Source organism: Poecilia mexicana, unplaced genomic scaffold (genome assembly GCF_051168715.1).
Source record: "Poecilia mexicana isolate PSO_F unplaced genomic scaffold, ASM5116871v1 scaffold_4, whole genome shotgun sequence".
Lineage (NCBI taxonomy): Eukaryota > Metazoa > Chordata > Actinopteri > Cyprinodontiformes > Poeciliidae > Poecilia > Poecilia mexicana.
The window spans coordinates 19,409,827-19,425,595 of NW_028263373.1; the positions used below are offsets into that span (position 1 = coordinate 19,409,827).

The following is a 15,769-nucleotide window of genomic DNA, read 5'->3' on the forward strand; positions in this document are numbered from 1 at the left end:
ACGTGATGGACTGAGTAGTGATCTATGAGATCTTCAATGCTTGGTTTGTTGTTTTCTGGCCTAGAACTGCTTTAAACCTCTCCTCCAGGCCTGCCTGCTGTGTTTATTCACTAATGTCCACTTACAAACATCTGGGTTTTTCACAGAACAGCTGTGTTTAAACTGAGATGAAAATACACAATGGTAGACTCTATTTACTAACAATGTAACTTCATGAGAAAAAGAGGGCTGATGCACCCACACTTGACTTTTTTATTACTCATATAACATTTCGAAAAACCTTTATGACTTTCATTTCAGCGTTACAAAATGTTAAAAGTTCAGGGGTTGTGAATTCTTTTTTTCACAATAATATCATCCAATTGTGCCAGCCAGTCATTATATTTGCATTATCACTGTGAAAGCAACATCGAGCGGACACTGAGCTCCGTGTTTATCGTACATCGGCTACTTGTTTTTTTCTGACTTTACGTAATGCTGAACAATGTTCTATAGCCTCTCTGTGGGAACTCTGTGGGTAAAAATGAGCACAGGTGTGTTCGTACTGCAGGAGACAACAACCCTGCTGGCTTTATTTTTATAATCTTTATAATACGTCAATAATCTCGCAGTGCAAACACTTAGTATAAAATATCATCTTTAACAAAATGTACATTCACATAAAACATTTCCATAAATACATCTTCAACAAAAGGAACCTGACAAATATCAAATAATTTAGAATATATCTCAGAAATAGACAATATCAGCAGGTAATACCTACATATAACAACTAAAACCCGTATCATACAGTATGAAAATATCCAATTTACAGGAAAAATATTATGCACAAATAATTTCCAATAACTTTCCATCAACGTTTTTAAAGCAACTTTATAAAAATCCTCATTTCAAAGCTCAAAGAAAGCATCTGAGATACTAGATATTTAATCTATGTTAAAGATAAGTACAACACCTTTGTCATTTAAATGCTCCAAAATTGACACTTGCCTTTGTTTTCAGTTTTTAAAAAAAAAACTGTCCAGGAACAGTTAAAATAGTAAAAATACAGGCATTCAACACAAAAAAAAGATCCCACGAGCACCGTAGCCACACGCATTCAGTTGTGCTACAGCTCGACACGAAAAGTTTGATATGTTTATGAAAATAGGTTGGCACGTTTGAAAGAAACAGCTACCTTTTTTAAAACAGCAAAAGCAGGGAGGAGGTCTAGGAGGAGGAGGAACCCCCTCGCCTCCCTGCCCTTCCAAACCGATCTGCTTCGGCCTGGTGTCTATCTATCCTGAAATACATCCTCATTAAGATTCACACACCGAGCTTATAAAGAAGACGTGTCAATAAAGCACCTTACATTCAAGAGGAACCGCTACTGTTAGCGCATGCATGAGGACGACATTAAAAAAAGAGCCTCGGCGTGTGTGCTGCTGGGCCTGCATCCGTGTTTCATCAAAGCATGCATGTATGAGCCGCAGGCTTGCAGGCATTGCATGCAAAAACTGATTACAGGAGAGTTAATGGCTGTGGTAAGCCGTACTGTGAGTGCTATACTATAAAATAAATCATCTGGGTTTGCATGACGAAGCCAGAACCAGAGGTTTGGGTGTCTCCTCATAAACACACACATTTTCTTTTCTCAACCGAGACGGTTTTGAGTTGAATAAAAATAGCAGAATAGAACATTTTAACAGGAGCATAAATGTCTTCATAAACAGAAAAAAAAGGTTTTCTTTAAAAAAAAAAAAAAAAAAAATTCAGAGAGAAAGAAGGAATCACACCAAACTGAAACAAAAGTTCTCTAAGTCATGCTTCAACTCCACAGAGATAAAGACCAGTGTGGCTAGCTACGCACACTCTATTAGCTACAAACACTATCAGGTCAACTTAGGACCCAGCAGGCTACAGCATGCAAAGAGTGAACGCGCTGAGATAAGAGACAAACTGCTTTATTGCTACACTTTGACGAGGAAGAGTCTGGAAGTCAAGCATCACAGGGAAACGGACGGCAAACGCGACTGAAATGCAGCAGTGGCATCATGCACTTAGAGAAATTTTCTTTTAAAAAAAAAGTTACGTGTGCCGTCTGAGGGTTTTAGTAAGGTGAACGGCATCCCAGACCCGTAACTGCCTTAAGGCAATGCCTTGTTTTGTTTTTTGTTGGTTTATTTCTTTATTTTTTTTGGCAAGATTATTCCATTACCTGCCTGCACTGATCAAACATTTGGCTTTAAAAATACTCTGACAGCAATAACCCTGTTAACAATTCACCTTCACTCAGCTCCAAAAATCCAGAAATCAACTAAAAGGCAACAAAAAAAAAACGAGCCATAGACATTTGTGAGGACTGGCTGCTAAGGCAACAGCACTGATGTCTTATCTACACTCCAATAAAATGGTCAGTTTAAAGGAATTCCCAGGTGTTGGTTGTTGTGAGAGGCTTGCATGCTACACCGTCAGTTGTGGAAAAAGGTTTTGGCAGATCCCAGAGACTTCCTTGGCCTTGGGTTGATGATGAAGCAACGTGGCTAAAGCATCCCACCCACATCCTGATTGAGACAACCTGCTTGAACGGGGAAGGGAGAGTCCAATCGAGGCGTCAGACCATCCCACAGAAAAACCAGACTTGAGTCCAGGCCTCCTGCTGAAGAATCAGCATCATTGCCTTCCTGTGCTCCAGAAACACAACAACAGAGAGCGGAGACGAGCTTTTCTCTGCTACAGCGATTCTTTAACCCACCTCCATTCTTCTTATTATTTTTTTTTTGTTTCCCAAATTCTCTTCGGGAGTGCATGCATCACACCATTGCTGCAGAAGCAGATGGCAGGTATCTGGTGGTGCTGGTGGAGGTGGTTGGTTTGGGCACACCCGGGCTCGGGGTCCTGATGTTGGAGTAGCTGGTCACTGTGGGTGCGGGGCTTAGCCTGGTGCAAACACTGCCATGGGTGAAGGCGCTCGACCGGCGCTCGCTGTTAGTGTGCTGCAGCTGCTGGCTCTGAGAGGGCCTGCTCCCTTTCCTGCGGCCCTCCAAAAAGTATGTAAGCATCTGGCCCTTGCCCTTCACACTGACCTGACCACGACACACAAAGTTGTAGTAGTCGGTAATGAGGCGGTAGACGTCCTCTGTCACCTGGAGGGCCAAAAAAGAGGACTAACGTTAGTTGGAACCAACATTTTAAATAGTTAAATATTCATCTGCATTGCCTATTAAATATATGGTAACATAACTTTATTACCACCTGGCTAATACTGTGTTGTCCTCCTTTTGTCATCAGAACAGCCCAGAGCGGAGGACCCATAGACGAGACTGGATCCCTTAATAATGTTGTTTAAGTGTCTTATCCAGCCATGTATATATGTGTATGTAATCACATAAACTTAATGCTATTTCAGATTTTTTACAATTTTGATTACAATAAGCATTCTTTTCATTTTACTCTGTGCCCAAAACCATGTGACTTTGGCATATAAGCCTTGCAAATGAGTGGATGTTAATGGCTCTATTCTGAAAGTGTCCTCAAGAAAGTAATCTGTGCTTTAAAAACAAAAAATAAAGAAAATGGGACAAAAGTTTTTTTTTCCAAAATGTACTTATTTTTGTTGATCTTTTCAGTTAGCTGATTTTCAACAAACCCACATTTATTTATTTAAAAACAGTTTTTAAGGGGCCTAATGTAATATTCTAAATTTAAATGTCATCTTTTCATTAGATGCAAATGGAAAATTATTATAATTAACAGAAATAAAGGCTTTCAAACATTCATCTGTGCATACTTATCCTGCATATTTCACTTAGTGATAAAGTTCCTACCATAAATGGGATTTTCAATGATAATCAAATTATTTTAATGTGTCTATATATGTATGTATTATATATACAATTTAATGGCAGACTGTCAGGGGTGCAAAAACAGGCCCTGTGCAAAAGCACATTATTTTTCAGAAATTCATATTTCATATATAATGCAATGAGAAATAAAGTCTCAAAACTAAAACATTTTCTATACATTGTTTTCAGTTTTTGACAATTATAAAGACTGTTAAAAATGCACAAATCAAATTCTGTCCATACTGCACAGGAATCCTGTTCAAGGTCAACAATCTGAAAAACTCTCCAAAGCATGAACAAAATGGATACATTTAGTTTAATAAAGCCTTCAGAAAACTATTGATAAAAAACAAGCCATTTAAAGGATTACAAGAAAGTCTGGCTGCTTAGAAACAAAATATAGGTTTGTGTATGAAACTGCACCAATATTTTATGTCAACACTGAAAATAATACATACCAAAACAATTATCTCGAAAATTCCACCAAAACACCAAACAAACACTACACAGAAGGTTGACTAGTTAATAACAACTTTCCTAGAGCTACGGCTGGTAGCTAAAGCGAAAACATGACTACTGCTTCTTAAAAAAAACACACAAAAAAACACTTAAGATTAGGTGGAAACATCACAGGGTGCATGCGGGAATTAGCAACACAACAGAGGCCCTTTTCAGAAATCCACTTGTTTTTACAAATGTGATGACGTCTGTGTGACTGCTAAGAAAGCTGCGTGGTGCTCTGCCTAAACAATCTCAACAACATGTTTAATGAGGGAAAACAAACTGTTTACATCTACTTTGCCATTGCAGACAGAGTAGCTGTTGCGTGTAGTTTGATACTTGTTTTTTTGGACAGCTCCAACAGGTTATACAAATAGAAGCCTTGCAGGTTTTTGTTTACAGAGATGAAAGAAAAGCTTTCACAGGAAACAGTAAATCTCTATGATATTTGTAATAGCCTTAAGCACAGAGAAGAGAAATGTTTAGATCCTGTCCAAGGTTCATGTGTGTTATGTAACAGCAATGCTTTAAAAACCAGAACTGTGTTTCAAAAGATACAGTAAAGTTATTATTAATAAACTTATTAATTTTGCACAGTGAATTATTTTCTCACTCCCTCTTACATGGTTTCTTTTATCGGAAATGTATCACTATGCAGATGTGGAACAACGTAGTAAAAATTATTCAGTTTGTCTTCCATTGTTGCACAGTCTTAGACCATTATAAACTACAAATAACTACAATTTCTGGTTTGTTTATGCTGATGTTGGCTCTCTCCGAGTTGTTTGTGTAATTCAAACTAAATTAAATGTGTTGGGACGATTTGTTGAAGTGCTCATCATCAGTGACCTCAGAATTATCTCATGTCTAGAGGAAAGATAAATAAAGATAACAGAGGGCAGTTATAAAGAGGTCATTGTGAGTTTTAGTGAAACTTAAAACGTACTGAATCAGAAGTGCTTTCATGCAATATTTGGTTGGTTACTACATCTCACATCTGCTGCATAGCAATGACAGATTTGTCCAGTTGGATGGCCTCGGCTTTCCTCACTGCACACACCTGATGGATGTTTTTAGTGACCAAGATGCAAAAAATGCTGGAAGAAAGTCGTAGAAACGTGTAATAGCAAAGTAAAGAAAAGCATCTGATGAATTTGTATTAACTATAATCAATATCATTGTTGTATTTTACCTGTTTACTGATACGGTGCATTTACCATCTTAAACCACCTTCGATAAAAAAAAAAGGCCTGGTGATATGATTTTGTTTGCTAAAATATAAATATAAAAGCATATTTTTTTTTGTTTAAAAGTTTTAAAGCTTTATATGATAAACAACTTTTGTCGTAGAAAAATCAATTAAAAATCATGGATCCATCTCTGATGCTTAATTTTTTTTAGGAAAGCATCAAGTTAGTCCAAGTAATTTAATGTAGCCCCAGTGTAGCTTTTTGCAGTTAAAGTGCTGCAGCAGTAGTTTAAGTATCATACCTGTATTTTTCCTTGGACTCCCGTACTGTCCATCCTGCTGGCTACGTTGACTGTGTTTCCCCAGATGTCGTACTGAGGCCTGCGGGCTCCAATAACTCCTGCCACTACAGGGCCAACGTTGATTCCTGGTGTAAACATAGTGAACAAAGCCCCCATAATCACATACAAACTTAATGTTATTTCAGATTTTAGTTTTTTTACCATGTGACTTTGATGTATAAGCCTTACAAATGAGTTGATCTTAATGGATCTACAGTTCTGGAAATGCCCTCCAAGAAAACAATCTGCTTATTTTTTTAAAAGAAAATCTGACAAAAGTTTTTTCCAAAATGTACTTATTTTTGTAAATATATTTTTTTTACTTATACAATTTAAAATAATACATTTTCCGCCTGTAATCAGTACCTGGAAGTTAAGTGAAATTTACAGCAGGTTGCAAATCTAATTTACTGAAAGTCCAGCATTAAGGCACCACCTCTGGTAAGCAAAATCAACAGACACAAAATCAACTTTCTTCTATGGCCATCCCAGTCCCAAGACCAGAAGCCAATACAAAACCTGTAGAGTAAGGTGAAGGGAAGAGAGCATATGAGGCTGATACTGCCACAGTGGTTAAAGACCCATCTACTTGTACACTCCAACTTTAGGAAATATCACACAAAAATAAGAGTAGCTTGAAGGTAAACTGTGTTTTTTCAAAGTTTTAACAGCAGAGGTGTCAGTAACAACCAAATTAGCAAAAACATGTGGCAACTTTAATTCACAATCAATAAATGTGATAGAAAAGATCAGGTTTTTCTAGATCTTTCACAGAGAGATTATGCATCTTTACCACAGGTGTCGGCGAGTGTGGAGGGAGCTGAATGTGACTGTGTAGAGAAAGGGGTCTCACAGTGCATTCCTCTGCTAATGAGCTAACAATGGAGCCAGATGTGCTGCAGCAGAGCAACACCTATTAGTTACAGGACTCTGGCCTTCAAAGAATGCAGATTGAGACCACTAGTCTAGAGTGAGTAAATGTTAAAATAGCATGAGTTGTCAAAATATCCTCTTGAAAAGCCACCTTCTGATTTTTAATCAGAAGAAACAACTATTTTTATAAGTGTGGAATCACTTAAAGCAAAAGCTCAAAGGTGACGCTAGTTTGTTCCAAAAGAGTCATGGATGAAAACTTTCCAGTCTGACATTTAGTCGTGCTTCATAAAAGTCTTCCTCCCTAATGGACCCAGTAAAGGAACACACCAAGATCCACTGTATCTACAGTTTTCGAATGGAAACCATGAAATATGTTTCTTCCAGCTAGAACACTGTGGTATCATGTCATAACAAATGAAGGGCAGTGTTTTCTCTTGGTTTATGTTAATGCCAGAAACATGAAGTTTGTTCAACTGCCAACTAAATTAAGCAAAATAAAACACCCTGACTCGGCAGACAGGATAGCTCTATGTACACCAGCGTATACTGGGATTAAACAAAACTCTCCACAGGATACGGAACACAATGGACCCAAGAACTTCAGCTGACAGGCTTCCTGGAGGTGATGCTCTGTTTTGTGATGTATTTTCCTGGCAAATTTACTGGAATGGGCCTCCCCCAAGGTTAAAAGGTCTTTAATGTTTGGACCACTCAGAGAGTCTGGCTCTTTACTCACCTACTCTCAGGACAAAGTCATTGTAGGACTGGTAGTTGATGGCATCCAGAACATCAAACATCTCAATGGCAAAGTCTGACACTGTGCATAAGTGTGAGGTGATGGACTTTTTAGTCTAAAACAAACAAACAAACAAAAATCACAAGTGAAAAGGACAAATTAGTGTGAAACATGGAAAAAAAAATCTCAGACATAAAAAAAGTCTAATGTTCAGCAGAATTTGTCTTTAAAAATAACCAAACAGACTTAAAGGATCTGACAGAAGAGTCATCTTTCAGCTGGTCATATATGTACTGTAAGTGAAATATTACGTCTAACTTTTATTCACTGATTTTGTAAACCCTGAAACTGATTTTAGCTGACTGAGATTTGTGCTTAAGAACAGAGAATAACAGCAAGATAATGTTTTTAACTGAAAATTGACTGTCTTGAAAATAGTAAAATAAGCAGCCCAGTTAGTCATCTCACTCTGCATCACAAAAAAAAAGAAAATCACAAGAATAAATTACGACTTTACTCTTGTGTTGAAAAAAATATTTTGAAATAACAATAGTGTTCAACTTAATTTTTGAAAGACAAACATGCAGATTTTCAATTCTGTATGAGATTTATTCATCAATTTATTATTACTAAACACGAGGGGGCGACAGTGGTGAAGACGGTTGCAATCAGTGAATCGCTGGTTTGATTTCCGGTCCATAAGACATTTCAGACTGACCCAAGGCAGCTATAGGTACAATCAAGTGTGTGAATGTACCCTTTGAGATTTCAATTTGAGATACAAAGGGCATTCTAAATAAAATTGATTATTAAAATTGAACAAATTTATCAAGGAACAAATCTTAAGTTATCTTTCTATGTCAATGGAAAATAATTCCTAAGCCAGGTGAGTCATTCACCTGCATGTCCAGGAGCTTACTGCAAAGTACAGCAGGCCTAATGGTATCAAAAGAACTGGAGAGAGAAAAAAAAAACAAACAAACACGACTATAGATCTGCTGGCGTCATCTTACATTTGTTGACATAATACTGGTTCATTTATTACTGGAGTTTAAGGGACTTTATGATTGTTTCATTGGCCTTACAGTTGTTAGAAACTGGACGTAAACTATGGTAAAAACAAAAACTATGGTAAAAAACTAAAAAAAAAAACAAAAATGGTCCAAAAAGAAACCCCTCTGAAATCAGAGCCCCTGAATAACAACTGAGCAAAATAAATACATTGAGATGTTATCTCAGTTTTGGATTTTGTTATACATTTTTAATGCAGTTGTACATCAATCTCCTTTTTTGTAATCCTAACTGGATTAGTTGTGTGAAAATCCAGAAATGCTACAACAGAGCACCCTCCAAACAGCAACTGTAGCTTGAGGTTCCTTAAATCTCTGCAGGCATTTCAGAAAGGTCTCCTTTGTCTGTCATCTTTAGCTTAGGTTAAGAAAGCTTCAGGAATGAGGAATGTACTAATGCCAGAGATCAGCAATCCCTCACTTTTTACGTGTTAGTGTAATAAACAATCAAGGCACCTGAAACACGTTGGATCTCTACATAATGAAGTCAGATACTTGCTAACATTCACAGACACAAAATCTAATCCTGATCTAAATACAAATACCACGAGTACCTTGGAAGCAGTCGTAGGAACCAGCCCCACGGCAGCCATGTATGTGCTGCCAATAGTCTTGATTTTCTCAATATCCCTGTAGCACTCTTTGTCCATGAGCTGTAAAAGGTATTAAAAATGGTAAAAAAAAAAAACACTCCCATAAAACTTTTTCTTCTTTAATTTGCAAATGATCAGTAAATTTATGTATTGCAGCTAGAATATCTAAAGCATGTTTTGTAAATGAGTGCTTCGTGTTGCTGATTACAGATCCAACCAGGCCAAAAGTCATCTGCAAGTAATTTGTTACATTGAAGAACTTTCCCAACCATAACCAAAGCTCGGCATATTACATCAGTAAACATGGTATTTCTATAAACCTCACTCCAGCCCACAATCTCATTTTTAAAAGATGACGCTCTATATGTCACCCTGCAGTAAGAAGGGGGCTTGTGGACCTGAGATCTGCAATGTGGAAAAAACATCTAAAAACAGATGATTTATAGGACAGATGGGCGAATGGAACGGATCGTTCTACCAACCTCGTCGAAGTCCGCAATGATCTCATTGAGCAGCCTCAAACACTCGACTCCCATGTTGTTCCCATCCAGCTCGATGTAGAAGTCATTGAAGTTGGCAATAGAGGCAAACAGAACACCAACTTGAGCGTAGGACTGATAGTAAAGATCCTAAAGGGGTGATAGAGAAATGGTGTATTTGTATATATTTTTATTCATTATATTTCATAAATTTGTTTGTGTTTCTGACTCCATGTCACTGGTACAATATGACTTAGTGTATCAGTGACACTAAGGCACAGATACTATAAGGAAAGCTTTGAAATTTTCTTATAAAATAGTTTTTTCCTTTTACCTGTTTGTTCATAAAGTTCAGTATTACTAGCAGTATTACTTTACTGCTAGTTTATTTATCACATACCCTCTCTTTTGACATACCCTAGTGCTCTTTCTATAAAGCTTCTTCAGACCACCTGGATGTATTGCATGGTGCATGATATGTAATCTGAGTTTCTCTTACAGTTGCTCAAAAAGAAATATGAAATTATGCAAAAATGGAGCAAAATCGCCAAATGCAAAACATAAGTAGAACCCTCATCAGGGCTGACGATGACAATGCCGAAATGTCCGCAGGCAGAAGCAGAAGCATCACACAGTGAGAATGCTTTCTGTAATCACACTGTTAGTGGCCTGGAACCTTAAGTCCCACAGTGCCGTGCCGTCGATGACTGAACTTTAGCCTAGAGGAAACAGAGGAAGTCTTTCTGAACGCTGCATCTCTGTGGGGGTCAGCTGGAAGCAAACTTCCTTGCTGATCCACATCGTCTGATGCATTACCCCGCTGATTGTTGGAGGATAAACTACTGTTTTGTTCCCACTTTTGCTTGTAAATTCCAAAACCCATAAATGTGAATGTGCTGTTTCCAAAAGCTGTTGAGAATAACTATTTAAATGTATGAGTAATATTCCCTTACAGATGCTAAAATTATCCCCATGTGGATTTTTGTGCTATTTAGAACTCTGCAGCCATGATGTGGATGCACTGATTTTTTTCACTGCTTTGTGCAGATTCCAAAAACTAAATAACCTAAGGTGAATCTTTATCTAGAGTCACTTCAAGTCTTTTATGCACTTAAAATGTCTGGCCTTAGGTTGTGTCTGGGAAAAGAATGTAGATGTACTGACTTTTTATGTCTGTGAAGTCCTTATAGTTCCCATTAGCTCTTTTATAAAAATCAGAATGTAGTAGTTATTCTGAATTACTGCACATAATTTCCCTGCTGTTTCCTCTGATTTATTTTAGTAATTGCTAAAGGCCCAAGATGAACATGTCCAAAAGCTCAATTTTCTTTAATGCATTTACTACTTTCATGACTTAAGCTTTTTAATTTAAACACCACATATAAATTCAGCTCAAGCTCTGTTACTTGTTAAAATGATGAGGAGATAATTAAGAAATAGCAGACACCTGTACACGTTTTCAGCTGCTGCGAAACAGAACTGCATACTAAATACCTTTAAGTATTTTTTTTTCTTTAATTTCCACATAAAATAACCTTAAATTAGTTTAGCTTGAAGTTTATACTTAAGTGTTTCAGATCAAGTTTTTAAACGAGACCAATATAACAGGTGAACACAAAATGCAGATTTCAAATGATAATTTTGTTCAAGTTTTTTCTCAGTCTACATAATGTTTTCCTAAATGTGTTGCAGATCATCAGGATACTTTCTGGCAAATGTGAGATATTTTTGTGAGTTTGTTTTTTTGCTTTTTGCTTTTTGGGGGGGTTGAGCTGTAGTTTTGTTCTTGGAACTCTCCCAAAAGTGTCATTTTATATTTTTCTCTTTCTTATCATTGAATCATAAACACTGACTTTAACCGAGGCAAGTCAGGCCTGCGGTGCCTTACTGTTTTATAACCATCCTATATGAGTTTTTGATGCACTCTTGGAGTAACTTTGGTATTCACTCCTGGGGAAGTTTACCTCTCTCAGATATTTTCTGCATTTAGAGGTAATGTGTCTCACTGTGGTTCAGGATCTATTAACCTACTTCATGATGCAAAGAATGAGCTTATCTGCAAAATATTACTGCACTTTAGTGGAGAAATCTACATTTTTACATTTTTGTGGCACAATTAATTCATTTTAATTATATTATTTGTTGTTCCTGTAAAACAAATTTTTATTGTTTTATATGAACAAATATATTGAACGTTTTTGCTGTTTATTTAGGATATGCATGTGTTTTTGCTAAATGTGTGTAGGGACAACATCCTAAACCATGGGATGGTTGAGACAGAAACCTTTACAGAAATCCTGCAGTTTCAAAAGCCAGTAGAACGTGGGTTTTATTGACTGGTAATATTATAATTCAGAACAACAGCTGAGGGCCAGCCTATTTCTGTAAACTCTGCACCGGTGCACAAACTTTATCAGGGCCTGTAACGGGATTAAACATGGCTCTGTACGTCATCTCAGGGCAACATAAACAGGAGGGAAAACGATTATTGACTTTCACCCATTAATTGTGGAAAAAAGGCCACAGCGCAGCTGCTGAACCACAGTTTATTGCTGAAATGTGAGAATGCCACCTATTCTCACATTTCTGGTCTTTGCAGTTTCAGAAACAATTTACAGAGCTATGAGAAAATTAAAAGTGTTTCCCTTTTTTTTTTTTTTTACCTTGAAGCCACTGAGGTGAAATTCTGCTTTTTGCAGATTGTTATCCTTTTCTCAATCTTTTATGTACAGAGAAAAATTCAACTTTGCGGAATGCATAGATTTAGATTTCCTTTCTGCATTTATCATACTTTTTGTAGGGTTGTTTCTGGATTTCTTTTTACTGTAACCTTACAGATTCCTCACCATGTTCCTGGGGTTTGACATTAGGAAGTGCTGAGCCACGTGAGCCGGCAACAGGTTGAACAGGATCCTCTTATTATCCAGCTTCACCTTCTCCATGTCATCCCGCTCCTCCTCTGCCTGGAGTCATAACAAACAGCGGAGAAGGACAGTTTTCTTCACACCGGAAATGACACTAATGGTTAAATGGTGGGGTGCTCTACATGGAATTGTAATGGCAAGTCCTTATCACTAGAGGGAGATAATGATTTGCAAACAAGGCAGAGATGGAGCTTTTCTTAAAATAGCAACAGTCAGGCTTTTGTTCCACAGACAAAACACAAGAAAGCTGCAGCTTTTAGGGGAATACTTACTGTGAAAAACAATCAATTGTAAGAACAACCTAAAATTGACGAAAGTATAATGCTTTTATGAATTTGTTTTGTTTAATACAATGCAATGTCCTCCACAAAACTAGCTTTCTCATAAAGTAATCCACATTACAAAATAATCATTATCAGCGAAGATGTTTATGTTCCATTTTAATGTCCATTTAACAACGTCATGGTCTCTGCTGGGCTTCCTTATATAAAAATTTTTCAAACTACTTACTATAATAACTGAGCTTACCACACAGAAAATTATGATTTTCAAAACACAGTAAATGCAGCAGAAAAACAAGAAGCCCATGCTGTAGCAACATCTTAAAAGATGACTCGTTTGAAATGATTTTTTTTGTAAAGTACCTTGAGATGGCATTTGTTGTTCACTTTAATGTATTTACATACATTAAGTGAATTTAATTAATTTATTTATTTGAGGTGCTTTTGTCATATTTGTGTTTGGAGCGACATAGAGAAAAATTGTTCTCCTTTACGTCATTCCTGTCCTGTTCAGATTCTTACTCTAACATTTTCTAGATTAATTCTGTGTTATATAAATTATCAGTCAGTGCAGATAGTAGTCATATAGATAGAACTGAATGACGAAGTCACTAAAATGTTTTCATTTTTAATGTGACTTTCAAAAATGTCTTCTCCTTTCTTCCTCACTTGACTTTGGGAGCCTTAAAACAATGGTGTTCAAAGTGTGGCCTGATTTTTGGCCTGGGATCCAACCAAGGGTCACTGGGAGGATGCACAACCTACTATTTAATACATTTCTACCTCCAAATGTTCACAATAAGAGATGGTTTCTAAATGCCTGCATGCACTCTCACCTGAGTTGCCCAAAGATAGTCGAGCCGCAGCTTCAGATCCAGCTGCCTGGAGTGAAGAGCCAGAGCTCCAGAAAACAGCAGAACAGCCAACACGGGATCGTAGCCTCGGGTGTGCAGAAAGCCACCACTGAACGATGATGTAAAAACAGACACACAAAAATGTCATCCATACAAAGCAAAAAATTAGACTAATTTAGAAATTGTCTAAGTGCTGCTACAGATGAGGTATTCAGGACTCTACTTAAGTGAAAATCCAGCTCATAAGAGCTGTTTGAGTTATAGTACTTCAGGAGTACAGTATCTTTACCTCAAAGAATCAGATATCTTACAGGAATTTTTTTAAAAATTGTTTGGATAAAATTTACACTTTGTAAACCAGCTCAAAACTAAAGCTAGAAGGTCTAACCCCACAGCCTGGCGGTAGCCGCTGCTTTCCATAACCGCTGTGTAGGTAACAGAGAGCAGGAGGAGCAGGAGGAGCTTAGGGAGCGATGAAACGCGGAGGTAAGGGACCACAGTGAGAGTCCCGGTCACACAGGACAGCAGGGCGTACGCCATGCTGGGACCAGTCTTGTCCACTGCGGTGCTGTTGGCAGGTCCGACCCCGAGGGCGTCCGCAGCAATGTCCTCCACAAAATGGGTAGAGTTTGTCTCAACTTTACCCCACGGTACACATCCCGCCTGGAAGAAATCAAACATGACCATGCAACAACGACTACCCAATCAGGATTCATAGGATATGAGTGCAGGTTAGTTTCAGTGATCTGAAAAGTGATCCATTATATTATCATGTAAGAAATGGCATGAATCGGTTCACAGTGGATCAAAATTATGTGTTTGTTTTACTGCGGTAAAACGTCCTTCTTCTCAGGTGTTTTTGAGGATCAGATTCTTGTTGAAAACTTCAATGAAGGCTAAAATCAGGATATTGAATCCATAATTCTGAATCATTGCCCATCAGAATACATAGATCTATAATTCCCTCCAAAAACTAATGGGACAAGACAAAATCCTTCATTCTTGTGTTTCATTTTTACTATAAAAAGACAATCCAATTAGCAAAATAATATTATAGAAAAGAAAACAGAAAACAGTGAGTCAAGCAAGGTTACTTTTCTAATGGCTTAAGGACTGAAGTAAGCTTTTTGCAGCATTTTAAACAAATGAACACAGTAAATGCAGCAGAAAAACAAGAAGCCCATGCTGTGGCAACATCTTAAAAGAAAGCATCCTCAGCATTTAATTGAGTGAGGAGCTGCTCTACTTTACAGTAATGGGGAAAAAAAAGACATCCATTCTTCAGTTTATATATAGAGACATAATACAAATCTCTGGTTCTGTCATTTATTTTCTAAACATTGTTCCCTTCATAACAGACTGAGAGGGCCACGGAACAATTTTTCCATTTCCCATTAAAAGGAACTATTTTTGCCCATTTTTAATTCTTTATTAAAGTCCAGTAGATATTTATTATAAAACTAATTGTATTTCAAAAGCTCAAAATGCCATTAACCCCAGCAAGGTTCCCGGGGGCTTTTGGAACATAAATCAGGCTCATATAACCACAGATTTTCCACCGTACTTTAGACTGAGAATGATGTACTTTTCCCCATTATCATCTTTTGATTTGGCCAGACCCTTCTAGAGTGTTTGATGCATAAACGTTTCATTCTTAGTCCCAGATGACCAGGTGACATCCCACCTGGCCACCTACATGTGGAAGTAGTTAGTGCAGTCTAACTACCTCCACATGTAGGTGGAGTTTATTTTGCAATATTTCCCTTTATGTTTGTGAATGTAAGACAAAAGACAAAAAATATATATTTTTTAAGTACAAAACATAAAGGCCCCTCAAGTCTTCAGAGACCTGCTTACTTAATGTTTCCAGGAACATGACTGAACAAGGTGAGGCAGCATAATGGGGGCGAATAATTACAAGTATCTACTGGTATCCAGCACACCGACTTACCACACAAGCCTGAGTAACAGAGTAGGTGAGCAGAACCAAGAAGATGCAGAGGACTGTTCGAATCTGGATGGTCAGACAGCCTGGTTGGCACTGTAATCAAAAAAAAAAACCTGATGGATTGACAGTAAAAACACTCAGCAGACAAAGTAC

General features: G+C 37.5%; 1 protein-coding gene across 1 annotated transcript in view; it reads right to left on the minus strand.

Moving 5' to 3' along the window:
• Positions 1 to 342: 342 nt before the first annotated feature.
• LOC106914433 (adenylate cyclase type 1-like) overlaps positions 343 to 15,769 on the minus strand; it is a 50,094-nt gene continuing 34,667 nt past the window's right edge. Inside the window, exons 12-20 of the mRNA XM_014981220.2 lie at positions 15,620 to 15,709; positions 14,057 to 14,331; positions 13,651 to 13,777; positions 12,456 to 12,572; positions 9,613 to 9,759; positions 9,092 to 9,190; positions 7,468 to 7,582; positions 5,817 to 5,941; positions 343 to 3,125 (exon numbers count right to left, since the gene is read on the minus strand). Coding sequence (XP_014836706.2) covers positions 2,793 to 3,125; positions 5,817 to 5,941; positions 7,468 to 7,582; positions 9,092 to 9,190; positions 9,613 to 9,759; positions 12,456 to 12,572; positions 13,651 to 13,777; positions 14,057 to 14,331; positions 15,620 to 15,709 — 1,428 coding nt within the window. The 3' untranslated portion in view covers positions 343 to 2,792. The remainder of the gene's footprint in view (positions 3,126 to 5,816; positions 5,942 to 7,467; positions 7,583 to 9,091; positions 9,191 to 9,612; positions 9,760 to 12,455; positions 12,573 to 13,650; positions 13,778 to 14,056; positions 14,332 to 15,619; positions 15,710 to 15,769) is intronic.